The sequence below is a fragment of the Perognathus longimembris genome, chromosome 4 (genome assembly GCF_023159225.1).
Source record: "Perognathus longimembris pacificus isolate PPM17 chromosome 4, ASM2315922v1, whole genome shotgun sequence".
Taxonomy (NCBI): domain Eukaryota; kingdom Metazoa; phylum Chordata; class Mammalia; order Rodentia; family Heteromyidae; genus Perognathus; species Perognathus longimembris.
Window position 1 is genome coordinate 39581102 of NC_063164.1, and position 27699 is coordinate 39608800.

Consider the following 27699-nt stretch of genomic DNA (forward strand, 5'->3'; position numbering starts at 1 on the left):
CTGCATTTCCCTATGTACAACACCTTTATAATAACAATAAAATGCATAAAAGGAAAACATACAGAAAAATAAAAGCAATCCAGAAGAAAAGGCTACATATAACTCCACTGCTCTTTTCTGGCAATTCATAGCCACAGACAATAGGACAAAAGTGGTTTCCCACAAAAGTGGCTAAAGAGTGAGAGTTCCCTTTTGAGATAATGAAAATGACATAAAATCTCCTATTTATAGAGGAATATTCTAATAACTGTATTGCATTATTTAAAATCAAATATATCAGAATTTATATTTTTTATCAAAAAATTTACATGGAAGTGAAAAAGATAAGCCAACAGAAAACATTTAATATATGTTCTACATATTATATTTACTTATAACATATATAGTATGTATGTGATATGTATATCTTGTATGTATATAATATAATGTTATTATATATAATATTTACATATGCATAATTTGTAATACATATTATATTATTATACATTATAACACATAAATTATTATATATTATATTTGATTTTAGAAGACATTTAATTTACGAAGATTTTATGTCTATAATGTATAACACAAAGAAATTTTGCAGCTGAATAACGATGAAAAGGAAAAAAAAGCATGAAAAGAAACTAACATAAGAATAAAAACAGGCCATGGTGACAGAAAGTGATGGAGAAGTTGGTATGGTTTCTTTGCAAATATGGTACTCAAAAATCTTTTGGAGGAGGTCATATTTGACTTGAGTTAAAGAAGGAATACTGTCATTCTAGTTTATTGTAGAATGTTTCCACAACAGGAAAGAATAATTTCTGTATTAGGAATGCTACCAGAATAGTAAAGAACAATTTTAAAGTACCAAAACTTGAATGAACCTGATCTCTTAAGAATCACCAGTTTGACAGACAGTGAATATAAACCCAATGAGTGCAAGAGAGACTGGGAAGACAAACATGAAGAGCAGCTGGCTGTGTATCTGCTTCCCAGAAATCTCTCCCAGCTCCTGCCTCATGTCTCTAATGCTCCTGTTCAGGACTGGCAAAAGTTATCACTTCAATTTTTCCAGCACTGAATATGTCCATAATATTCACTCAAAACAATACATATTTTAATTTAAAAGTATTATGACTAACACAACTCTTCTCTCAGGATATCCTTGAATACTCTGCTCTTCCTAACCTTTATCCACCTGGTTACTCAATTTAATCAATAGTTAACTCAAAATGTCTCCTTTGTGCCCATTTCTCCTCAGGTTCACTGACAAAACAATGCTGTTAATTTCAATCTGATCCTCTGTTACACTCTACTTGTTAATTTTATTTGTAATATTCTTTATTTATGATGTGACTTATCTCCACATATCCTACATTTTTTTCAAAAAACATACCATATCATGTGTATTTTTAAAATTTTCTAGTTCATAAAATCTCCTGAGGTTTCACCATTTGAAGCATTGTTCCTCACAAAGTTCTTAAGTTTCAATTTGCTGAGGATACCAGTCTTAACGTTTATCCTCATATGTTTCTTGGCTAATCACTAACACAGCTATATAATCTATCCTTGGTTTTTTTTTTTTAAATCAGATTCAAATTAAAATTAAACAAGATTTAACAAGAAAATCCCGGGCTGGGGATATGGCCTAGTGGCAAGTGTGCTTGCCTCATGTACATGAGGCCCTGGGTTCAATTCCCCAGCACCATATATACAGAAAATGGCCAGAAGTGGCGCTGTGGCTCAAGTGTCAGAGTGCTAGCCTTGAGCAAAAGATGCCAGGGACAGTCCCTGAGTCCAAGCCCCAGGACTGGCAAAAAAAAAAAAAAAAAAAATCCCAGGCCAATCAATGCCTCAGAAAGAGGTGCCTATGGAAACAATCAAGGTGACATGTTAATAATGCTGGCATAAACATTATGCTTGAGCATCAAAAATTATGGAGGAAAATATTTTATACATGCTTCAACTTCTAAAATACTAATAGCCTGAGTTAATTATTTTTGGAAATAGACTGAATATTTAGTTACTAAACAGAAAAAAAAGACAACTCAGCCTTGAATATACTGTCACAATTTATTGTGATAAGTTACTATAACAAGAAGAATTTGAATGTCTCAAACAAGCCAAGTAGAAGAGTATAGGCATGAGGGGTTTAATTATTTACAGTACTCTTATGTATGTACTGTATGTACAGTATTCTTATGTATGCATAATGAAGAATATGTTACTTAGTGCTTAAAAGGTTGAAAAATAATACATTTTTAATATACATGTAAATGATATTACAAGAGTCTAAACAATAAAACATCAATCAAATAGAAAGAAAGTGAAAATAAGAATGAGTAGGGAAATATGTGGTGAATAACTTTAAGGCAGGAAATTAATTGAAATATCAAGGAAAACTTTCTAATTTTCAGGAATATCAGGAAAATATTCTAATGTTCAGTATCTACGAGATACTGAACATTTTATAAACCTAAGATAGTGACTCTCTAAATCTTGTATTTCCAAGCACATTGATACAACAGTGATGAAAGACAAAAAAACAAAGTCCACTGAGAGTACAACAGCATACTGACAGGCAGCACAGAATCAAAGTACAGCAGTATAAAGCTAACCATGAGCCTCTTTTCCAATAAAGGGAAGCTATTAAAATTATACAAGAAATTCTTGAAAGTCAACATGAAACAGAGTTCAATTTAAGAATGGAGAAAATACCTGAACAAAAACCTAACCAAAGGCAATATACAAAGGGCAAATGTGCTTATCACAATAACTGGAGATCTGAGAATTGAAACAATAATAGAATGCAAGAAGACACTCATTAGAATTGCTGAAACACAACAAGCTGAATATCAACATGCTAGTAAAACTGTATGTAAAAGAACTCTTTTGAAGGCAGGTAGAAGTGCAAAATAGTATAATTTTTTTAAGTAGATGGGTCCACAGGGTTCCAGTAGCTGCATTCCTAGCTACTTTAGGAGGCTGAGATCTGAGAATTGTGGTTCATAGCAAGCCCATGCAGGAAAGCATATGAAACACTTATCTCCAATTAAGTATCACGAAGCCAAAAAAGAGAACTGGGGCTCTTGTGATAAGGCCACTAACATTGAGGGGAAAGCTAAAAGACAGTGCCAAAGCCCTGAGTTCAAACTTCAGTACTGGCGCACACACACGTACACACACACACACACACACACACACACACACACACACACACTTGGTTAATTTCTTATTAAAGTAACCAGTCTTAATATCAGAAATAGCAATTATTCTCCTAGTGGTTAGTCTACACACAAAAAAGAATTTGTGTTTAATACAAAAGAATGAGCTACCAAACCATGAACAGACATGTATAAAATTGTTATCATATGAACACTTAGCATAAATCTACTCTCTGAAACCTTAAAGCATTGTGTTTTGAACAATAACCACTAGGCTTTTCAAAAGATCTCTAGAAGTTATTAGCTAGCATAAGCAAACTCTATGGGCATTGAGCAAATTCCCTTTTCTTCTACTATTCCAGTTCCCAGGACTAGGCAACCACTACTGTACTCTGTTTCTGTGAGTTTTCCTATTACGCATAGTACCTGAGACTGTGAAACTTTTGGAAGAAAACATAAATAAAAAGTTTCTTGATGTTGACCTACAATGATTTCTTGACTATTAGAACACAAACCTATGTAGTAAAACCAAAATAAAAATAATCAGCAAAGGAGAAGACAAGCTATGGAATGAGAGAAATAATGCTCTTTGTTTTGTATTGATTTTCTCAAATGGCTGAATTATAAATAATATTCCATGACATTCACAGACTTAAAATATGTAAATCAATGATTGATATAGCATGATCAGAGTTACAGAATTATTATCCAATTTGAGAAGAATTTTTAGAATTTTTTTTTTCCCTTCCTGAGGTGTGAACTCAGGGCCTGAGCACTGTCGCTGGCTTCTTTTTGCTCAAGGCTAGCACTCTACCTCTTGAGCCACAGCACCGCTTCTTGGCTTTTCTGTTTATGTGGTGCTGAGGAATCGAACCTAGGGCTTTGTGCATGCGAGGCAAGCACTCTACCGCTAAGCCATATTCCCAGCCCCCAATTTTTAGAATTTTACAAAGAAGGTTCAGGTGAATTAATACTGTCTTCCTATCTCTATCTCAACATTAATAATCTCTGTCTCTATAGATTTATTACTTTTGCTTATTTGATAAAAATGAAATCATATTTGTTCCTTCAAAAGTAGCATCTTTCACTTACATAATGTTTGCAAGATTCATTCATATGCAATATAACTAATACTTAATGAATGTTTGTTTATTTTACTCACATTATTAGGTGAGCATTTGGAGTGTCTCCATTTAAGGTCTAAAATAATGTTTCCATTAACAATTATGTGAACATTTTGTGTATATATGTTTTCCATTTGTTCATAAATCTATATGAGAGTTGAATCTTTCCCAATGCTTGTAGAATGATATTTTTTTATTATACCCATCATACTGTTGTGTGAAGTTGTTTCTTGCAGTTTATATTCCTTTTCCTGTTGAATAATGATACCAGCATCTTTCTTTTCCTTTTTCTAGAGGTGAGGACCAAACTCAAGGCCTTGCATCTGCCAGACAAGTGCTCTTCCACTTAGCGAAATCCCCAACTCTTATTTTATAATTCTTATTGTTTATCTGAACATCTTTTTAGAGAAATGTCTCAGTATATGCACTATGTACTTTTTAATGAGTTGTTTATTGTTTTTATCATTGAGTTGTAGTAGTTATTCATAGATAGCCATCCCTCTGGATATGTAGATTTGTTCTAGATCCCCTGACGACACCCAAATGTGAAGATTCTCTGATGTTTTATATCAAATGGAAAACAGTATACATATTATGCCAACATATTGCCTCATGTGGCTTGACTAATATCTACATTAACTATAATGCCTAACATGATACAAATATTATATGAGCAGTTACAATGTATTGTTCCAGAATGATGACAAGAAATAAATTCTATGCATGTTCAGTACACATATTCTGAATACTTTAAATCCATTGCTGGATTTGCAAGTGTAAAGGACTGAATATATTTGCATGTTAGGTCCTTACCAAAATAATAAAGATCTTCTACTTTACAGCTCAAAATTTAAGACAATTAACAATGGGCAAACAAAATCAAACACATTTCTTTGAAAAGAAAATCCAGGTGAATCAGGTTTGGCAAATTAACAGAACTGAGCAGGAAAACTTTGACCTCTTGTCTAGTGTTTGTACTCTTGCTCGGGATTTGACTTCTTTTCTTTTCCTAAGATCACTCTAGTTTCTCAGTAACTCTGGAGGAATGTTTGTGTGTGCATGCTTGCACAAGTGGACATGTGCATTAAAAAGTGGTGACATTTCAGTGCATGGGGTAAAAGCCCCAGAGCACATGGCTTCCAGTTGTACCTGGATGGTTACCTGATCAGTAGGAGAGAAACCCCATTGCATCTTAATTTTCAGAAACACTTAGCAGTAGCATATACTATAGTAGACACTTAGCACTGTAGTAAGGTAGTGATCATCTCTCCCCATTTTGGTTGCCTTTCAAATTCAATTGAGAACATGTTCTGGAATCATTCCTAGCATCTCAGCCTTAGCAGGCTCTTTAGTGTTTTCCTCATTCTGTACCTTTGTCCCAAATGGTACTTCCTCACTTTGGAAACTACCAAGAACTCCAAGGACAGCCTGAGGGTTCCAGTCCGGGCTCTGAGGTCCCCTCCTGTTCATGGGCCCCAATTATTGAATAATTTTCAGTCATGAAGTGATCTAGTTGAGTAAAGATGTTTTGTGAAAGTAACTGTTGGGTTTGGTTTTTTTCCCCTAAGAAAGCATTATGCAAAAAGAGTCATTTTTAAGGGCATTTTCAAATAAAGCCATTTTTTGGCTTTTTCAGACAATTTATGGATACTTTGCTTACATTGTGAGTATTAAAATATGCATCATCTCATTGGCCACTCAGTCCTCCAGGCACCCAGGCCCTGGCTGTCCTGTGAGTCCTCACTCGGAGCAGTGCCATAATGTCAGCCCTGTGGATAAGTGGGTAAAGCCTGGAGCTGACTACCATCCATATCCTGTATCTCATCCAACAGTCATCATTTCCTAAGTGGTGGTGTGTCTTAATAGTGCTGGTCATGATGGTGAATGGGTAGTATGTTTTTGTTTAATTTTGTTTTCCTTTTTTGATGGTAGACAAGATGAAATTTTACTTGTTTTCAGCACCATCCAACTTAAAAGCGTTGTGGACTTTGTTTTCCCTTCTGAACTAAAAGATCAAAGCATGTATTAGACATAAGTGTATTTGTTGCCTCAACTCATCCAACATACTTGTATTAGGGAAAGGCCTGCTTCCAAAGATGGAAGCTGCACATTCCTTACTCCCAGTGATCGAGGTCCCTTGACGCCATTGATGAGCTGTTGCAAGGTGCTTCTGTATCTTTTTTCAGCCTGGAAGTGGAGGATAGCTGGGCCTAGCTTCAGCTATGAAAACAGAACCAGCCTCATGTTCTCAATGCCCCAGAGATCTAGAAAAGGATTTCTAAACTGGACTCACCCTTATCAGCTTGAAGATTCTCCCAAGAGGTATAGGACTGGTGCTGCCATCCATGCCCTAGAGTATACTGGTAGCAGCATCCTGGGTACACATGCAGAGCTGACCCTGAAATGCCTCCTAATCAAGAAGCCCACCTGGAATTGTTTGGGTTTTATGCTTTGTTGGCTTTTGATTTGCTTGGCATAGCTAAAGGTGCCTTTTCTTGTTTTTTTTTTTTTTCTCTTTATTTTGTAGGACTTGTTCTAAACATGAAAAAAAACAAGTCCAGAAGACTCTCCCACCGACTGTTACCTTTGCCCCAGGCTACCCCAAACTTTGATGCTCACATTTTATTAAATAAAGCAGGTGCTCCCTGGAATCTCTGGGAACTTTTTGAGGCATTTGAAGCAGAATATAGAGTGGTCTCATCTCCTTCCTTAATCTTCCTGGTGGTTAGGATGTTCCACTTGTATCATAGAGTTTTTATTGCTGATGTGCTCCGCTGTTTTTAAATGTGAACTTGTGCACAAATGTGCAGATTCAATGTTCTTGTTACAGATTGAATAAATTTTTATTTTGAAGAAAAAAAAAAAAGAAAATCCAGGTGACTGTGAAAACTTTCTCAAAAACATTGAGTTGTGGCAAATTAAATTTTAAAAAAGTATAAAGAAATACTACTTCACACTTGGTAAACTGGCTATTACCTAAAAATAAAACTACGATGTGGAGTAATGAAATCTCTGATATTTTTGGAAGGAATATAAAAGTATATAGCAGCTATGAAAACTAGAATGGAGGTTACTCAAAAAATTAAACGTAGCAATAATATGTTTTGCATTCCCTTTTCTGGGTATAAACCATAAACAACTGAAATAAAAATCTTCAGATTTCTGGATTATTATTTTCATAACATCATTATTCCCAACAGTTCAAGATATAGAAATAACCCAACTATCAATATATTAATTGATAAAGAATTATGCTATATCCATATAATGGAAAAGTATTCAGTCTTATTAAAGAAATCCTGCTATTACAAAACATGAGGACATTTTCTCTATGAAAAAAGCCAATCATATAAAGATATTCAGATATAAAAGATAAGGTAATGTGATACATAGTGCAAAAAATGATATATTTTTAATCTGTTAAAGAGAAGGATTGATCATTGCTTGGCTATCGTTTCTCTCAGTCCTTCTCTTTAATAAGACTGAGTACACAAGACCTTGATTTTTAAACCAATAAGCAATAGAGGAAATCAGGACTCACTGGAGACATAAATGATTTTAGAATTAAAATAAATAAATATTCAATGTAGGCGTGAAGTATTTTAGCATCAGTGAATAATGGATGGAGCTCTGTCAAAGAAGTGCTCCCCCCTACACACACACACACACACACACTGGTCAAAAGAAGAGACAGTTTGAGAAGCATTATAAAGAAAATAATATCAGATTATAATAAATAGAATAAAATAAATATCTATGAGTCCCAATTGATACAAAGGAAACACTTGACTAATTTAATAAAAGTAGATCAGAAAAAAATGTTTAGTTCAAAAGAACTCCAGCTTATGCATATATTCTGACCTCAAAGACAGCAAACATAACTTCCCAAGCCCTATGTGGTCTTTACATGGTGATTTCATTCCAAAGAGTAGAGTATGGGACTGAGAGGGTGGGGAATAACCTTCCACAGCCAGAAACATAACTTCTCTGAGGTGTATAAGAGAGGTTATTAAAATCAATATCAGCTGCTTCTTGTTATGGTGCAATAAAAGTACTTTACCTCTGTGATTTTAGCCTTCGAAATGCATGGCTCTGGTTTTATGAGTAAAACAAAATCAGGCAAATTCCAGTAATGAGGCATCTTACTAAAAGTATGTGGACTTCACTATGAATTGGAAATGATACAATCAAAAAGCTAGAAGTCATGGCAGAAAAGGTTCTGGGAGGCATTTTGAGGCCACCAGTTTTTAACTTTAGGTTTATCCAGAGTTTTGAACATCCTCTAAAATTCCTATGTTGTTCAAATTAATTCATTAGTCCCAGAAGTCAATATTATGTCAAGAGAAAAGAAAATGCTGCTGATATCCCAGACTTGAAGCCAGATGGCAGCTGACTATTGACTTCAGATTTACTGGGAAATGTGGAGTAAAAGTCAGTAATGAAAGAAAAGCACTGGTCCAAGATTCATTGTGAAATGCTAAAGCTGTCAGTTGTCAGTAGGACTATGCTGTGCTGAAAATGAAATCAATTCCCAGGAATTGGAGGAGATTACACAAGTGATAATAGCTTCCATGAGTTGATTGTGGATAAAATAATGCACTTTCAAAAATAGTTTTGAGTATCAATGGATAAGGACTTTGAAAACTTGTAGAGAGAACAGGGTTTGCAGAATGTGCCATGTATTGATTTTTTTCAACAGAACTATTGCCTACCAGCAGCCTATTCAGATATGACTGAAAAAACCATGTATAATTATGCATCACATATAGTACTAGACATCCAGAACGCATGAAAATGTTGTATCATTTGTTTAAAAAAAAGTTCAAGCCTGGCACCAGTGTGGCACCCTCCTATAATCCTAGCTACTCAGGAGGGTGAGATCGGAGAATTGTGGTTTGAAGCCGCCCTGGGCAGGAAAAGTCCATGAAACTTATCTCCAATTAACCACCAGAAGCCAGAAGTGACACTGTCGCGCAATATGGTAGAGTGTTACCTTGAGTAAAAAAAGCTCACATCCAAGGCCCAGGTCCTGAATTTCCAGTCCTATGACCGACAAAGACAAACAAACAAAAATTTTCAAGTATATATCCTGGGAAATCCCATTAGGCGAATCAGTGCTGCACATCACTTTGACAATAAAAAAAAAAAAGAAAAAAGTTTTAAAAAAGCAAGTACCTGCCTTCTAGGATCCCATCCAATTCTGTTTGGCTTTTCTCTAAACACAAAGGTCTGTCAAATGAAAGAAAAAAGCAATGTGCAAATGATTTGAAGATAAAAAGCTTCTTTACAGTTAAAGCTATGTGAAAATATTTTCCTATATTTACTCTTGGGAACCATAATCCCAGAAAGAACTCCTTAAAATATCCTTATATACCAGCAGATGCTGTACTTGGTGAAAATTATTTTACCTATGTTCTATGTAATACAATAATCTCCCCCTACTCCAGAAGAAACAATTTCTTCTTTCTGGGAACTACATTTACCAATGTCACTACGCCCCCCCCCCCAAAAAAAAAAACAACAACTATTTAATTCCCATAAAATGTGTGCTATTATTACCTGGTGGGATTAGGATCCACTAAACCTAGTGGAGGACCCTTTATATCAGTGCAGGTCTCTCACACTGCTGTTCTTCATATAGTGCAAAGAGTGACACTTATTTTTTCAAATCAAAACTAGCAATGCTATTTTCAAGTTGTCTGAGATTTGTGGGAAGGGGAGAGCCCACAGGCAGGTGGAAGAATGTTTGTATTCTGAGATCCAGGAAGTAAAAGTGACCATCTTTTCTTCTAGGAAGGGGGGGGGGAGGGGAAGAAGGGGAAAGAGAGATAGAAGGAGAGGACAGGTAGAAAGACAAAGATAGAGAAAGGAGGAGAAGAGGAGCGACACTCAGAGAGAGTTTTGTAAGGAGAGCAGCAACTATAGAGGACTCCTGGTGTTGTTCAGTTTCCAGGACTAGTTGTTTCTGAGATAAACATAAACCTGCCCTTCCAGTCCTAGAAAACTGGTTAATAACTATTTGGAGTAAATTTGTCCAAGCTGGCTTCAGATTCAGACACCCAAAAAAAAGATTTACATGACTTAATTTCACTCCACTTTAGGCAGGCATAACCTGAACCTTGCTACAAGTGCTTCTCTAGTATAACAGAACTAGATTTATTACCAAATCCAATGGGAGTAGAAGGCAAATAAGACAAAACTTGGGAGTGTTGTAGGAAGATTCTTCAAAATCATGGACCTATACATGCATACGCATTTTTGTGGGTTCACAATTACCAAGTTTACAACACTATTACTGATTACTCTTCTCAAGGTGTCCTGAGAAATTATGCATCTTGCTAGTGATTTTTAATGAAACAAAGCAAAGTGAAATTTACTACTTTATTCTGTATTTTCAGTCTATATGCATCTTCATTTGTGCACATTGTGTCTAGGGATGGGTGTCTGCTGCATGTATTTATTGAATGACCTTTGCTTTCTTCCTGCCTCCTAACAAGTAATGGTTGGGCAGGAATTGCCTAAACATTAGACATTTCCTCTCACCTTTGGATCCAAAGGAAAGATCATCTTTTTTTTTTTTTTTAAGAATTCATTGTTTTGGTTTTTTTTCTTTTTCTTTTCCTCCCTGCCCTTCAGCTATGACCTTTTAAATCATTTTGAAACAGGAAATGGTTCTATCTCCTCCTGAAATCTGTTTCCTTCAGAGTGGAAAAAAATGGTGGTTCATTACTCAGTCACTTTCCTGTGGAGCATGATGACACTCCAGGCAGCAAGAGGACAACCTGGGGAAGGGAGTGCCTGGAATGGGAGACATTTCTTTTGTCTGCTGTTTTTTCTGTCTCCAATCTCATTGAAAACCTGGTTAGGAAATTTGATGTAAAATGTGATCAAAGGAAAAACAAAGCTGGAATTCCTGCAAATATATTTCCTTATTGGAAGAAGGATCAAAGTAAAGAACGAAAGAAATCAGAAATAGAATTTTTTGTTAACAATGTAATAAATGTGCAAAACATTTAAAATATTATTAATCCCAACTAGGTGAGAATGATGAAATGGAGAGTACAATTGCTCAGGAAATGAGATTTCAGTACACAGTTGCCCATCCGGGTCTGTATTTACCCCCATCTTTCAATGAGACCTATTTGTTTTTGTTCTGTATTTATTCCATCTCTCAATGAGACCTATTTGTTTGTTTGTGGTCTCAACATTGAAATAAATACACTTGAATGTGATTTAAATAATGCCCTAAAGCTATGCCTGTTCATTAGTTTCAATGTTTTACACATGTTATAAATAGGAATTGCATATAATATGGAGAGAGTTATGCATCCATACAAATTAAATGTCTTAGAGTTGGGAAGTATTTGTGAATTCTACCAAGTCTAGAGATAGGTTAACAGTAATAATTTTCTTATTGGATGTGTTTTGATTCTGCATTTCAGAAATGTCTTACAAAATGAAGAAAAAACAAATTTTTTGGGCCTCTGTATGTCTGCTACTCAGTCTTGCTCCTGGAACACTGAGTGAAAATCCTGAAGATGATGAAGAATATACCAGCGTCTCAGGTACATGGTAGAAGCTGTTGAATTTGGGGGTAGTCAAGACGGTCAATTTTAATATAAAAACAGTTATGTATTTTGATTGTGCCAGAAAATTAATTTATATCAACATAGCTGTTTTCCCCTTAGGAAATTTCTTATAAAATATATTCATTTTTAGCCTCTATCCATAACCAAGTTACTTTTAAAAGGAAGACTCCATCAAGACTCTACTATCCCTGGGCCCAAACTGATTCCGATTCTCCTGCTTCCAGCTCAGAATGATGGGATTACAGGTGTGCACTGGCCTATTAGTGGTTAATTGAAGATAAGAATCTCACAGACTTTCCTGCCTAGCCTGAACTTGATCCATGTTCCCCAGGTCTCAGCCTTCTGAGTAGCAAGGATTACAGGTCTGAGCTATCAACATGAACTTTACCTCCCTGAACTTTTTGAGATCCAGAGATATTGAATTTCTCCAGCTCTGAACATCTTAGTATGTAAATTAAGGATGTAAATAAGTACCTCCATATGGTTGTTACACACACAGTATCTAGTACTTTTTAGTTGTTGTTCAAAGGCAAAGGTACCTCTCTGTATCTTCCTTTCCAGAGGAAAGAAACTCTTTAGTGAGAGAGGCCATCTTTATCCTCATGGGACTCGATTTTCTGCAAGCCCTAGATCCACAGGCAAGATTGATTTTCTCACAATTGAGACATGACATGAGATCTGACACCAAATATTAAATGTAGTTCTGTATCTGGCATCTCAACACACAGGGAAAGCCTTAAAATCATAACTCATACGAGGAGACACGAAACATGTAGAATCAATCACAAAAATGATTAAATGTAAGACATCACTCTATCTGGCTAGATTAAATTAGAAAGGTATTGTCCTATGATCTTCTTATTATCTGTACCTCTATTGAAATTTGCTTCAAGTTTCAAATTGATGTCTCAGGAAAGTAATCCTGGACCTCCTTGGCCAGGTAGGCTGCAGCCCCTCACACAAACCTCGGGTTCCTAAATGATTATGTCAGGTAGCCTTAGAGAGTTTCCATGGAAGAGAGCTAGCTGCACCTCTGTGATCATAATATTTTCAGGGACAGCTTGGGTCTGAGAGGTCCATGGAAAATACGCAACAGTTAACATTAAAATCCTTTTATCAAGTAGAAAATGAAAAATCAGGCCAGGATCCCTGCTTTTTGTATGGGGTGGTACGGTACTTAGGTACCATATGTCCTACTGAGCAACCCAGTGCTTCCCCATGCCAGCATACTATGCCCAGCTATGAGGCACAACCTCAATGAATACAAAAATATTTCCAAACTTAACTTCCACCTTAAGTCAAGTGCAGTGGCTCACACCGGTAATTCGAACTACTTGGTCAGCAGAGAGAGGAGGATTTTGTTTGGAGGAGGCCATGAGCTGGAGTACACACAATTAGTAAAACCTAATCTCAACGATCAACTGGGGATGATTCACTTCTGTGATCCCAGCGAATCCAGGTGGCAGAGCCAAGAGGATTGTAGTTTAAGGCCGAACAAGGCAAAAGATCAATATTCTATCTGAAAAAAATAATGAAGCGAAAAGGTCTGGCAAAATGGTTCAAGTAGTAGAGTACTTTCCCAGCAAAATATACCTAAAGAAAGACAGAGAAACAGAGATGGGGGAAAGAAGAAAGGAAGGAAAGAAGGAAGGAAGGAAGGAAGGAAGGAAGGAAGGAAGGAACGAACGAACGAACGAACGAAGGAAAATGGAACAGAACACAGAGGATGGAAAAGGAAGGGAAGGGAAGGGAAGAAGGGAAGGGAAGGGAAAAAGGGAAGGGAGGAAGGGAAGGGAAAAGAAAGGAAGTAAGGAAAGGGAGGATTGGAGGAAGGAAGGGTATGAGTGATTAAAATGTTAATGTATTAAAAACCTTTGACATGAAAATTTTCTGGTTTTCATCATTGACACTGTATTGAGCATTACAAATTAATTTTCAAAAAATTTCTGGAGTGAAACTTATGAAATCTATATGCCTTATCCAACGCCATTATATATATATATATATATATAATTTATTATCATACTGAATTACAGAGAGGTTACAGTTTCATACATTAGGCATCCAATGCCATTTTAAAGATCTTTACTTCTATGAGCTTGTGACAAGATCTCTTATTTAGAATTTACAACAAAAACTTGCTCTTTAGTCATTTAGGTAACAGCTATCAATTAGGTCTATCAATTATGTGTATCAATTTAGAGTAAACATTGAAAACATTTAGTTTTTATCGGTAAGGTTTTTCTACAAATTGTAAAGTGGAGATGAAACCTACCCCATAAAAGATACTGTGCTCATTAGGTGATATAATTATAAAAGGCCTGGAATACAATAATTACTCAGTAAAATTAGCTATTATTACTATTACTACTGGAACTACACAAACTCGCATTACTACCTTTGCTTTTCTGGTGTGTTCTCGCCCCCTTGTGGCAAAATTGTTAAATGACAGGCTGAACTTGCCAAACAGAAAATGGAAGGCAGTGTGACTATTAAAATTATATTTATCAATAATAAAAACGTAGAGGAATCATCAGTGACAAAGAATATTTTTATAAATCCTTGATTTATAAGATATGGATTTGCTTAATACCAGTTGTAATTAGTTTTTGGTCTGCAGGTGTAGTTATTGCCACAAAAGGTCATCAACTAGAATGATAAATTATTTGTTGTCCCTAATGATATTCATTTAATAACTAAGACTATCATCTTTCTGATAGACTTTCCCTCCTTATGAATGCCTAATTTACTATTTCCTGATGAACTTTTTCTCCGAAATTATCTTATATAAAATTATTTGTGATGATTTCCTATATGGTGACAGGAATCTGTGAGCTAGTGGCTTAGAGCTGGAAAATTAACAATGTCACAACGTTGGAATCCCTGGCTCATTCCTTGAAATTAGTTGAACAACGACAGCAGCGTGATTCTGAGATCAGATCTTTGTGATTATGTCAAATGGTTACCACTTTTCAAAAATGTGCCCAGAGCTTAGAAACTCATGGTGTTTTTATACTATATGCTTCAGAGTGAGATATGCTATTTAAGGGCTTTTAGCAAAATTCTAGGTTTTCACAGCTCAAGGTATCAATTATGGCATTCCAACATTTAGACAATGTGAGCAAATTCACAGTTGTTTGCAAACATGCCATTTGGGAGAAGCTTTCAAATATTTGCGTATGTAATTTAAGAAAAGCAAAATCTTTCAAGGAAATCTTAAAGCATTTAGGATGATATTTAACATAATATTAAATTTAGGTCAATTTACATCAAAATACTTGATATGCCTTCAAGACCTATGTATTTATAAACTGATTCAGTTATTTTTACATAAGTCTATTGCATAGAAAAAACAGAAAGAACATCTTGACAAAATTATTTGCATATATGTTATAGATATTAATGGAATTCAGGAAAGCTATGCTATTGGTAAAAATGAAAAAAGGTATAAAAAGCTGTAACACAAGCATCAATGTCATGTTATTTCAACTGAATATAACCCAAGGGGAAATTGGAAACATGCACATGTATAGATGTATATGATTTTTAGCTTCAGCTAAAATGCTTAACAAACTTGTAGCTTCCCAACTGACCAGTTCATGACAACTGTTTTTGGTGCTGAAGGCTTCCCCATACATTAATGATTGTCTGTCATAAGTTAATTCTACCTCATCAGATTTGAAGTCTAGAAAAGAATCTTGTGTTCTCAGTAGAGGGACTCTTTCAGCCCACCACTTTTTTATCTATGCCTTCTGTGGATGTAGGTAGGATTATAAATATGTACCACTATATCTGACTCATGGGGTAACAGAGTCTTCCTAATTTTCTTTTTTCTCTAGGCTGGCCTCAAACATGATCAAACCCATTTCTACCTCCCAAGTAGCTAGTATTACAAGTATTACAGATGTATGTCACCATTCCAGGCTCAATTTATTTCAACTGAAAAAAAATAGTCAGATTAGTTATTAAATACATCAAAACATTGAAATTGTATATTGTAAATTAAGCTTGAATTCTGGTATTAGAATTAGGAAAGTGAAAGGGAATATCAAAATCGAGAGACAAAGGATAAAAAGACAAATGACTACAAAAGTAATACTTGCAAAACCATTTCGTATAAACCAACTGAACAACTCATGGGGGGAGAGGAAAAGGGGAGGGGGAGGGGGGAATGAGGGAGCAGGTAACAAATAGTACAAAAAATGTACCTAAGGCCTAACATATGAAACTGTAACCTCTCTGTATATCACTTTGACATAAATAGAAAAAAAAACTAAAGCTTGTGTTTGTAGCTGAAATAAAATTCACACTTTCGAAAACAATTACAATCATATATAGCAAATTGTATCAAAATGTCAATGTATGCATAGAAGTTGTAAGTGCTAATATAAAATAGTTATATTTCAATTATTTAATTATTAGTACTGAAATATGTCTAGTTATTCATTGTTACTTGACATACATAATCAAAATGTTTAATCTGGCTGGGAATATGGCCTAGTGGCCAGAGTATTTGCCTTATATACATGAAGCCCTGGGTTCAATTCCTCAGCACAACATATAGAGAGAAAAGGCCAGAAGTGGCGCTGTGGTTCAAGTGGCAGAGTGCTAGCCTTGAGCACAAAGAAGCCAGGGACAATGCTCAGGCCCTGAGTCCTAGCCCCAGGACTGGCAAAATGGTAAATCCTAAGTTTATATAAAAAAGCTATTTAACCCAACTTTTATGATATGTACATTAAACATAGTTTTAAAATCACAGATTTCAGTGGTGTCCTTCTTAGTCATCATACACCCATGAACTATCATTTATTTAAAATGGTTTGCCTGAAAATCTTAAAGTAACACCATATTTTACTATTTTATAGCACATTAAAGTGATATTTTAAGCTGGTTACATTAATTTGTTGTAATATAAAAGAATATTACTGCCCTCTAGAGGAAAATATTGTTTATCTTATGTAAAACTTTAAACATGCCTTTCAGTGATGGATAACAAATTACCAGACATGGGAAATATAGTTAGTGCTCAGGAATGGCACAAGGCATTCTCTGGTCTTTATTACTTGCTTTCATCAGTTATAATTTTCTTTTACTCTGTTTTTTAAATATTGCCGATAGGATTATACATGTATTTTAGAGCATTATGTTACACACATTATTCACCTTGGGAATAAACTCAAAGTTTATGTGAACTCATTCATATAGTGCTTGTTTTGTTATGAGTGCCCATCATAATTCACATATCTACATTCTGAAAAATATATAAATATATTAAATACAACTTAAATTAATTAAATATATTGAATAAATAACTTTGGTTTTCACTATGAGAATAATCCTTCCCAGGAAATTCTTCTGTGGTAAAATTAAATAAATTATTTGGTGACACATTTCATAACTAAAAATCCAATAAATTGACTCATTTTATTTGAAACAAAGTATTTAACAATATATCATGTAATATATTTCAAATTTGTCAATATTTGCATTTAAACATGTGTGAATCAAACTATTATTAAGCTACTATTCAATTCTGTCTCAACTAAATAGAAATTTAGGTAACAATTATTAACAGAATCTAGGAAAAGTATTTTATTTTTTCTTGATAGTTGAATAGTATTAAACTGTAATGGATAAATTATGTCCTATTTGGAAAATGTACTGGCTATATATTTTTATGGAAGAAAGGTAACTATACTACCATGGTTTCCTGTGAGCATGTTTTACTATGTTGTTATTTTTCTTAAAACAAGGACATATTAAGTATTTTGAAAGTGAGAAAGAATATCGCTATAGTGCTCAGCAAGGACTGCACATCATTTTCTGTATTTTCCTTGTAGGTACCTCCTTGCCACCACTCAAACTGCTGAATTCCTTCTGCGCACTAAAGATGGATGACGGGCCCTGCAAAGCCTTCATGAGGAAATTCTTTTTCAATATTTTCACTCAGCAGTGTGAGGAATTTATATACGGGGGATGTGGAGGAAATAAGAATCGATTTGATAGTCTGGAACAGTGCAAAGAAAACTGTATACCAGGTAGGTTTTCAGGAAACCATGATCCAAGTGCTATTAGCTCTGTTTGTAGAAAACTGATTTGATAGTTGTAAAATAAAGGAATGCAATACGACTTTAATATTCTAAAGAAATCTCTTACTATAGAGTCGTGATTCCAAATTTCAGCTTGAACTACTGGGTTATTTAAAGCCATATTTAAACAAAAACAATTATAAATCTGAATATATTTAACATGAAACATCAAATCTTTATAATTTAATTATTTAATAGAAAGAGTAAAATATTTATATTAAAATTATTAAGGTTCATTTATTTTCCTATTGTCTTCCCTGTAATAAAGGAGGGAGAAAATCAAGTTTTCAGAAGAGTTTTCTAAGTGCAATGATAGAAGTGTAGTTTAGCCGCTCTGGGTAGCTGTGAGCCACCAGGTTAGGCATTGTTGATCACATTGACTTTGTTTTATCTTTATCACCACCACAATATCATGTGCTATGTCTTGTACAGATACCAGTTCAAAGTGGACCAAAGACATTCAACTAAGACCTTAAACCTTGAAAGTGCTGCAAACATAGGCAGGGACATTACTAGAATTTATTGGCATAGGCAGGAAATTAGTAAATACAATCCCAAGAGCTCAGCAAATAGGAGAGAGAATTGAATGATACTGTATTAAGCTAAAAGCTGTTGCACAGTGAAGGACATTGTCACTAAGCTAAAAAGAAATTCGAAAGAGTCTGAAATCTTTGCCAGATGCATGTCTGGCAAGGGTCTAATGAGACTATATGATGAGCTACAAAGACTAAAGCTCCAAAGAATCAATAAGCCAGTCAATAAATGGGCAAGTAGCTAAACAGACATTTCCCAAAATTTCAAGTGGCCAACAAATGTGCAACATCCCTGATTATAGGTGAAATGTTCATCAAAATAATACTGACATTCAATCTCATTTCAATCAAAATAGCTTAAACAAATGCTAGCAAGGATGCAAGGAAAATAAGTTGAAAATAAAGTCTACCAATTAAAAATATGATATGCAAAAACACCCACATGCTCTCCTCTTCTCAAATGCTAACCACTTAAGACAACAATTATGATCCACAACTAGTACTTAAATAGTAAATAAAGTAAATAATGAATAAATATAATGAATAGTAAAATAAATAATAAAATAGCAAAATAAATATAAATAATAATAAATATAAAATAAAATAAAATAAATAATAAATAGTAAATAAAGATAATGGAGTTAATTAGCAGACAAGAACTTTTTTTTATCCCAAAATACTAAAAAAAAAAAGCAAAGGAAGGAAAAGCTACATAATAGCAAAAGGAAAGGAAAATATTTCTAAATAGAAATTCTAGCTCTGCAAACAATATATAAAAGAGTTATACACACACACACACACACACACACACACACAATGTAATTCTTTCAGTTGTGAAATAAAGATCATCAAGTGAAATGAAGTAATTCAGGCACAGAAAGAGGATTGCTTGAGCTGATCTCATTCATCAAATTGGAGTTAGAATCACAGTCACCAGAGGCCTGGGAGATGGAGAGGAAGGGAAGGAGGAGGAGCAAAGGCCAATCCCAGATACCGAGGTGTAAATCTTGTAGAACAAGTGCTTCTTCTGTTCTGATTGCACAGTGAAGCGAGTGGAGATAGCAATAATGCACTGCACATTTCAAAGCCAGAAGAAGGGCTGGGGCTCTGGCTCAGTGGAAAAGCGCTTCCCTGGCAAGCGCAAGGTCCCGAGTTTGGTCCCCAGCTCTGGGAAAAAAAAAAAAAAAAAAAAAAAAAAAAAACTACAAAAGATCAAAGCCAGAAGAAAGTATTTTAAAGTTTTTACCGAAAGGAATATACATTTTTGAACAAACAGGTTTATGTTTAAACTCATGTCACCATAACTCAATATATGCATGTACCAAAGCATCATATAACATTGTACTGCATATTGTGTTTATATATGTATGTATACATATATATTGGTTTTTCAATCAGTTACTAATTAGCTTTCTTCAAAAATGTAAGTAGAAGATCATATATTAAACATGCAAAAGACCTCGAGTTTGATTCCCCTAAACCCTAATAGACACAAAAATAAAATAAATAAGAGTATAATTATAAAATGATTCAAAAATATTTATGGTAAATAATAAGAAATATGATTTATAAGATGTCATAGAAGAATAATTTATTGAGCCTGGCACCAGTGGCTCACACCTGTAATCCTAGTAAATGAGGAGGCTGAGTAAATGAGGAGGCTTGTGGTTAGAAGCCAGACAGAGAAGAAAAGTTCCCATGAGACTTATTTCCAATAACTACTAAAATAGCCAGAAGCTTATGGCTCAAAGTGGTAGAAGGCCAGCCTTGAGCAGAAAAAGGCTTAGAGACAGCACCTAGGACCTGAGTTCAAGCTCCAGTACCTGTAAAAATAAATGATGTAGTGATGATAAATGATTTGCTAAGCTCAAGATTATATTACAATATGGATTCTAACACAATTTTTTTTCGCAGATTACTCAAAGATCGCTGCAGAGAAGAATTTGCAAGGGGGTAAGTATTTATGTATGAGTGAGTAGCATTTTTTTAAGAAGTCCAGATAGTCATCTCTTAGTTTTCTTTGTTTTTGGTTAATCATAAAGCCAGATAACACTCATTTCAGTGGATACAAAAAGGAATGAGGTGTGGTCATGTGGTATGGTAGGCTTGAATACCAGCTGTGCCTGCCATCAGACTCGCACAACACAATATTTTTGTTTAGGCTACTCATTATGTAGAGTCACACCAGATATTTTACTAAATTATTTACAGATAATGATTTAGATATTGCTAAATCATACTTTACTTGTCTCTGATCTCCAATGCTTTATGAATGTCAGAACTGTGTGGCTTTGGAAAATTCATCTAACATGTCCTTAAACCGATATATGTATGTGTCTGAGTGTGCAAAAGCCAATAAGCATGTTTAACAGCAGTTTACTCTGGCAACATTATTTAATGTTGTGTGCACAATTTTTTTTAATTTCAGGACAAATTATTTTTTGAATGACAGCAATTAATTTTTGGTAAATACCAGAACAAGAAAAAAGTGTTCTCATCAGAATAATAAAAACTTCCTTTGTTTTTGGATTGGCATTTGTTTTTGTTTATAAGACAAGATTGTGTTACATAGTTCAGACTGTCCTTGAACTCAATAGATAGCCCAGGCTGAGTGTCCATCACTAGAGTCAATTTGTCTTTTGATAATGGCCCACGTTTTCTGCAGAATTATTGTAGAATAGCCAAGATATAGAATGAACCCGTGTTTATCAATGATATATGGATGAAGAAAATATGGCCTATTATACATAAAGGAATACTGTTCAACCACAGAAAAGATAGAATCTGTCATTACCAGATATGGATATATTTGTACATTATGTTGAGTGAAATTAGACAGGAACAGAAAATTCTTACTTATATAGGAAATCTGACAAGAGTGAACTGAAAGTAGAGAGTAGAATGGTGGTTGTCAGAAACTGAGTTGATTTGAGTCTGGCTGCTGGAGACGTATTGGTCCCCAATCAACTATTATACTAGTTACAGCTATAGAGGAGGAAAAGTTGAAATAATTTATCTTATATTAATTTGGTTACAATTAATAACCATATTGTATCCTTGAGGTGTGCTATAAAAGTAGATAGTAAGTTGTTAGGACCAAAGTAATCTGCATGATGGCTATGTTAATTAGCTAGATTTAACTATTCTACAATATATAGGTAAAGTATTCTGAGGCATTATGTTGTACACAATAAATGCATACAATTACTTCAGTTGGAATAAATATACTTCAAAGAGGAGGTGCCATAGGAAATAGCACTCACTTTAAAAAGTAAGAGTCAAGCAAGATAGCTGGCTACTTAAGCCAGCCCAGCTTAATGAGACTCCATTATCAAAATAAGCAGGGGAAAAAGCAAAACAAAACATTACTAGAGTCGTAGCAAAGGAGCACCTGAGTTCAACCTCAGTATATTCCCCCAAATCAACAAAAACACCATAAGTCAATAGACAAAGAAACAAATAAATAGTACTTGGAGAAGTCATAGTAAACATATCCCATACTATATTAAAATAGAAAGTCCCATTTAATAAAAATCATTTTTTATAAGGGATTACTTCTGCAGATCTGAAATGTAGCAGATATGACTAACACTAAGCCTGGGCTCTTTTTATAGTAAAACACTTGTGGACATTCATTCCCTGAAATAGAAGATCAAGTTGCTTTAAGTATAAAGGGATACCACCGTTTATTTTGGCTACTATAGTAATATAGTTTCAAGGACCATGGGAAATTGTAACTTTGTCCCAAAAAAGTGGAACAAAGTAAGCCCTTTGACTGTAATACATTTGAAAATCAGCTCAATTTTCCTCCTGCATGCAGATAGAGTTTGCAATGCAGGGCACAGTATCACAGCTTTGAGGACAGCTGTGTTTAGCCTGGTCTGGAGCACTTTCAAAGAAGAGGTATTAAACTTTTGCAAAAGCCTGGCTAATCCTTGAACATGTATTTCCTTTCTGCCTCTGCATTGTTGGTTCATTCCAATGCTTGGAAACAGGAGAGGGGAAAAAAGAGTCAACAGAGTGATGGAGATCATCCCTAGTAAAGATATTAATTTCAGTATAAGAATTCAGGAAGTTCCCAGAATAGCCATGGCAGCTTTTCAGCCTGCTCAAATCTTCCTTCCCAAGCTTTCAAGCTTGAACATTTTTCATGAAGGAACACTGCTCTCCCGAATGATGCCCAAGCTTCAAAAACCTGCCCTATTCAAAGCTCTTCCTTTAACTGTGTCACACTGAAGGGAAATAATTAAACCAAAATTTTCAATAGCATTTTTGTACTTCCCAAACAAGAATGGTATGTGATACAATGACATACTAAGTTTATTCTCACCGTTTATTTAATTAAGCTCCGATTTTATTTACCTTTAATACGATATATTTCTTCATGTTTATTCTGTAAACTTTGCAAACTGTTGTTTTACATAGGAACCAGTTATTTATATATTTCATTGAAATAACTCTATGTTTTTAAAAAAGAAGGTTGCTTTTTTTACATTTTCCCCTTATTTCTAGGCAAAGCCATTTTTCTGCTTTTTGGAAGAAGATCCGGGTATCTGCCGAGGTTATATTACCCGATATTTTTATAACAATCAAACAAAGCTATGTGAACGTTTCAAGTATGGTGGATGCCTAGGAAACCGAAACAACTTTGAAACATTGGAAGAATGCAAAAGCACCTGTGAAAATGAACGTAAGTTCATTTCTCATCTTACCTTAGTCCATTTTCAGCTATTATTATAAAACAGGGCATTTCAGGGAACTTTCCCATTGCCTCAGGTTTTTAAAGGGAAAAAAAAAACAAACAACAACACTAAAATAGTTAAACAAATAAAATTTGTTAAATAAACATCATATTACTTTGTGGAACATTATTTATTTCCCCCCCACAATGTGTGGTATAATTTTGGCAAAATTATAGGATGGCCAAAATTCTAATACTTTATAAGAATTTGAGGGTAAATAGTTGGTTGGAAACAGCTACTCAAACTCAAACATTTTATTGGCTAGTAAAACTTATGAAAGAGGTGGCTTTAGACATTATGTTACATTTCGTATCCAAGATCTATGATATTACCATAAGTACTTTATGTGTATTAAAATGTCACTATTTGGGCTGGTCAAGAGTACTTGCCTCATATACATGAAGCCCTGGTTTGTATTCCCCAGCACCACATATATAGAAAACAGCCAGAAGTGGCGCTGTGGCTCAAGTGGCAGAGTGCTAGCCATGAGTTAAAAAAAAAAAAAGCCAGGGACAGCGCTCAAGCCCTGAGTTCAAGGCCCAGGACTGGCAAAAAAAAAAAAAAAAAAAAAAAGTCACTATTTGCTAATTTAACATAGCAGTATGATGAAAGTTGCAATAAGTCTACTTTTCCTAGCACAACTTATTTATTTTGCATGTACAAATAGGAAATTATGATGATGTTTTTATATTTTAATTTCCTGGTTTTGTTTTTTGTTGTTGTCGTTTTCATTTTTTTTTAGCAAATGATATCCAAGTAGAAGTTTACAGAACCGAGCCTCAAACTGTAAAATATGACTCTTTGTCTCTTCAGCCTACTAAAGTTCCCAAGCTTTGGGGTAAGAAACACATTTATTTTTACTGCTTCTGGAAAAACACAACCAAGGTAACAGTAAAAGCAGATAATATATTCAAATGATTCCTTTCAAAATATTTGTTTTTATTTAATAATGGGTATGTTAAAACCCCGGGATGCAAGTCTTTAAGACATTTGATGTCATCAAAGTGATGTTTTTCCTAATCTCTTTTAAAATAGGCTTTGAAGTGGGCTTTTGATGGTGTGTCATATGAAAAACTTTCACATGGTAGCTAACTCTGCCAAATTTACCTTACAAAATAGCACTAGGAATTATCGGTCTTAATGTAGCATGTCAAAGGCCTTCAAACATGCTTTTAAATAGTCCTGACACTGGGAAAGTCTGGTGTGGGCCAGAGAGCAGGTGAGAAGCTGGCTGATTAACTGTCCCAGAGAGCTGATCTCTAGAGGGAACTCTCTCCGCCTCTGCAAGTTTGCAAGTTTCCTTTCTACCATGCACATATTTATCAGATTTCAAGAATCCAGGAAAGATCTCCTCAATGTAGAGCTGAGAAACTAGTGGTGAATGAACTAGAAGACATAACCAGAGAGCGATACTTGCCAAACAATTCAAAACAATGTAGAAAGCTGGAAATTATTGCTGTAATACAAAATCTTAATCTGAACTAAATACAAAATCACATGCATTCTTACAGAAATTGGAGATATTTGCTGAGAAGCAACCCAGACAATGTGTCACATGTAAACTTGCACCAGAATAGCAAAGACAATTAAGGTTATACCTTCTATCTTATTAAAAACAAACAAGAAAAACATAGCATTCGGCCCAGGAGTTAAGCAAATAATCAGAAGGCAAAAAGTTTTACTCAGATGTATTTAAAGAGTGTAAGGGTTGACTAGCACTTATCTAGGATGAAAACTGAGAACATTCAATTTAGCCATGTGTACGTATGTATGCATGTATGTATATATGTATGTATGCCTTATACTCTAGCTTGGCTTTCCTGCTCAAATCTGGTACTTTATCACCAAAGGCCACACCTTCACTTTCATTCATTTGCTGGTTAATTGGAAATAGGAGTCACACCAATTTGTCTGTTGGGTTAGCTTCAAACTACAATTCTTAGATCTCAGCCCTTTGAGTAGGTAAGATTACAGGCATGAGTTACTGACACCCAGTTTCAATTTATTCTTAAACTGATCCCATCATCCACAAGACTTGCCATAGGCATGAGTTACTGACACCCAGTTTCAATTTATTCTTAAACTGATCCCATCATCCACAAGACTTGCCATAGGCATGAGTTACTGTCACCCGGTTTCAATTTATTCTTAAACTGATCCTATCATCCACAAGACTTGCCATAACCTGTTTTCCACATCTTAATATCATGCAGAGAATTGGAAATATGCTTACAGAAGGACTAGGAAGCATAAGAAGAGGGAGCATTCTGTGTGCACAGTACTTGAAATACCATGTGAAAGCAGCATTAATCTCTGTGTACACACACCATCCTCTATGTCCTGTCCACTTCAGATACTCCATTTTTCTCTCTTCCTTGACCTTCTGAATAGCCCTCAACCCAACTGAAGCCTAACAGTTAATGTGTGAAATCTAAAATACATATTTCGTTAAGATTTTGTAAGGGAATGCAAACTTTCATGGGGAGTTAAGCCATATGGTTCATTCAAACTGCTTTCAGGTTTTTAGATGCCATCAGAGGAATAAATTCAAATTCAGAGGAAGTTAAATCATATTTTTAAATGATGATTTCTTTTGTGTATAAAATTAAACAGGTTCATTCTCTCCAGGTCTCTATACTTTAATTGTATTTTGTTCTTTTGTTGTTGTTTTGTTTTTGCTAGTCGTGGGGCTTGAACTCAGGGCCTGGGCACTATCCCTGAGCTTCTTTTGCTCAAGGCTAGCACTCTATCACTTGAGCCACAGTGCTACTTCCAGCTTTTTCTGTGCATGTGGTACCGAGTAATTGAACCCAGGGCTTCCTTCATGCATACTAGGCAAGCACTCTACCACTAAACCACATTCCCTGCCCTAAATGTATTTTGTTTTATACATATATAAATATCATATATTCAAAAACATGCTAAATACTATCCTGTAAAAGATGTGAAAATGTATTTGTACATATAATGATATAGATGACATATGTAAAATTTTCAAGTGGAAAATAAGCTTTTAATGTGTTGATAGCTCTTATGTAACTCAATACCAATTTAAGAGCAACTAGTCAGTCATTTATTATTAAATGTAGTAGCTTAGGGGATAGTTCTACCTTGAAGTTTTATAAAGTTCCTATTTTCCCCATGGAAATACTATCATAAAGAAGTGTGAGAAAAAAAAATGGTAGTGAGTTTTACATACCTTCTGATTCTTCTAGCCTTCTCTGAAAACACATATTGGGAAAAAAATGACAAATGGTGATAAATAATAAATCAATAATTAGTGAAGCAGTGAATTATTGATGACATAAATTTAAAAGAAAGTATTAATAATGATTTTTATTTATAATGTGTATTTTTAACTTATTTTAATTTCATTTCATTTTTTGAACTCAGGGTCTAGGTGCTGTCCCTGAGCTCTTTTTGCTCAAGGCTGGTGCTCTACCAGTTTGAGCCACAGAACCCCTCCTTATTTTCTGGTTAGAGATAGGAACCTGATAGTTTTTCATGCCCAGGCTGGCTTTGAAATGGGATCTTCAGATCTCAGCCTCTTGAGTAGTTAGAATTACAGGGTGAGCCACGGGCACCGGGCAGTAATAATACACATTTTAAAGATGATAATGTTTTCACAGTAACTCCATATAGAATTAAAACAAATATCTCTATTCAGAAGACTATATTCTAGGTATATTATATGCCTACAATATGTTCTTTTAATCAATTTGATACTTTTTATGGCAATCTAGTGTATCCTTTTTTGTTTTATTACCTTTCTCATTAGAAAAATAAAGGGTAGTATAATAAATATTATGTAACATAAAAACAAACAAACAAAAAACCTACCCTGATAAGTTTGACACAGGAAGGGTGGCTTAAAGTTCCGAGTTTGGCAATGAAACAATAACTCCCTTCTTAAGACTGTTTGATCTCTGAAAGAAGGAATAAGATGTCCCTCTGGCATGATCTAAAACAGAGAGACTTGTCAATGCCTTTGCAGAGATGTATAAACAACTCTTCAATACCCAGCTCAGAAAAAAAATCTAACACACTTGCAATTTTATTGATATATTCTACTATAGTTTAAGGACATTTAGTTTCTGATTCCCATAGAAACATGTCACAGGATTTTATTAAGGTAAAATCCTTACAAGGGTTTTGTCAAATGTGTACGGCTCTCTATGCTTATTAGTTTTGTTGAAATCCTATTAATCTCTTAAAGTTGTAATTAATGGTACAGGAAAAGTAACATAAATGAATAAAAACCTTTATTAAAATTATTTGATTAATAATACTTAAGTATTTAATACTTGAATCTTTAATATAACTATTAATATTATATTATTAATTAGAGTATATTCACATAGGAAAGCATTTTAGAATTATTTTAGTGTCTATTGGTTATTAGAAGATAATTTTGCAAATTTATATCTTTAATTGTTACATATCATTAGATACTAGACAACTGTAAATGGATTT

The 27699-nt window shown here is 34.6% G+C and overlaps 1 protein-coding gene across 1 annotated transcript in view; it reads left to right on the forward strand.

Annotated features, from left to right (window-relative positions):
• Tfpi (tissue factor pathway inhibitor) overlaps window positions 1-27699 on the forward strand; it is a 62608-nt gene that overhangs the window by 21176 nt on the left and 13733 nt on the right. The window contains exons 2-6 of the mRNA XM_048345120.1: window positions 11716-11838; window positions 17703-17900; window positions 20399-20438; window positions 22999-23174; window positions 23969-24064. Of these exons, the coding sequence (XP_048201077.1) occupies window positions 11718-11838; window positions 17703-17900; window positions 20399-20438; window positions 22999-23174; window positions 23969-24064 (631 nt within the window). The 5' untranslated portion in view covers window positions 11716-11717. The remainder of the gene's footprint in view (window positions 1-11715; window positions 11839-17702; window positions 17901-20398; window positions 20439-22998; window positions 23175-23968; window positions 24065-27699) is intronic.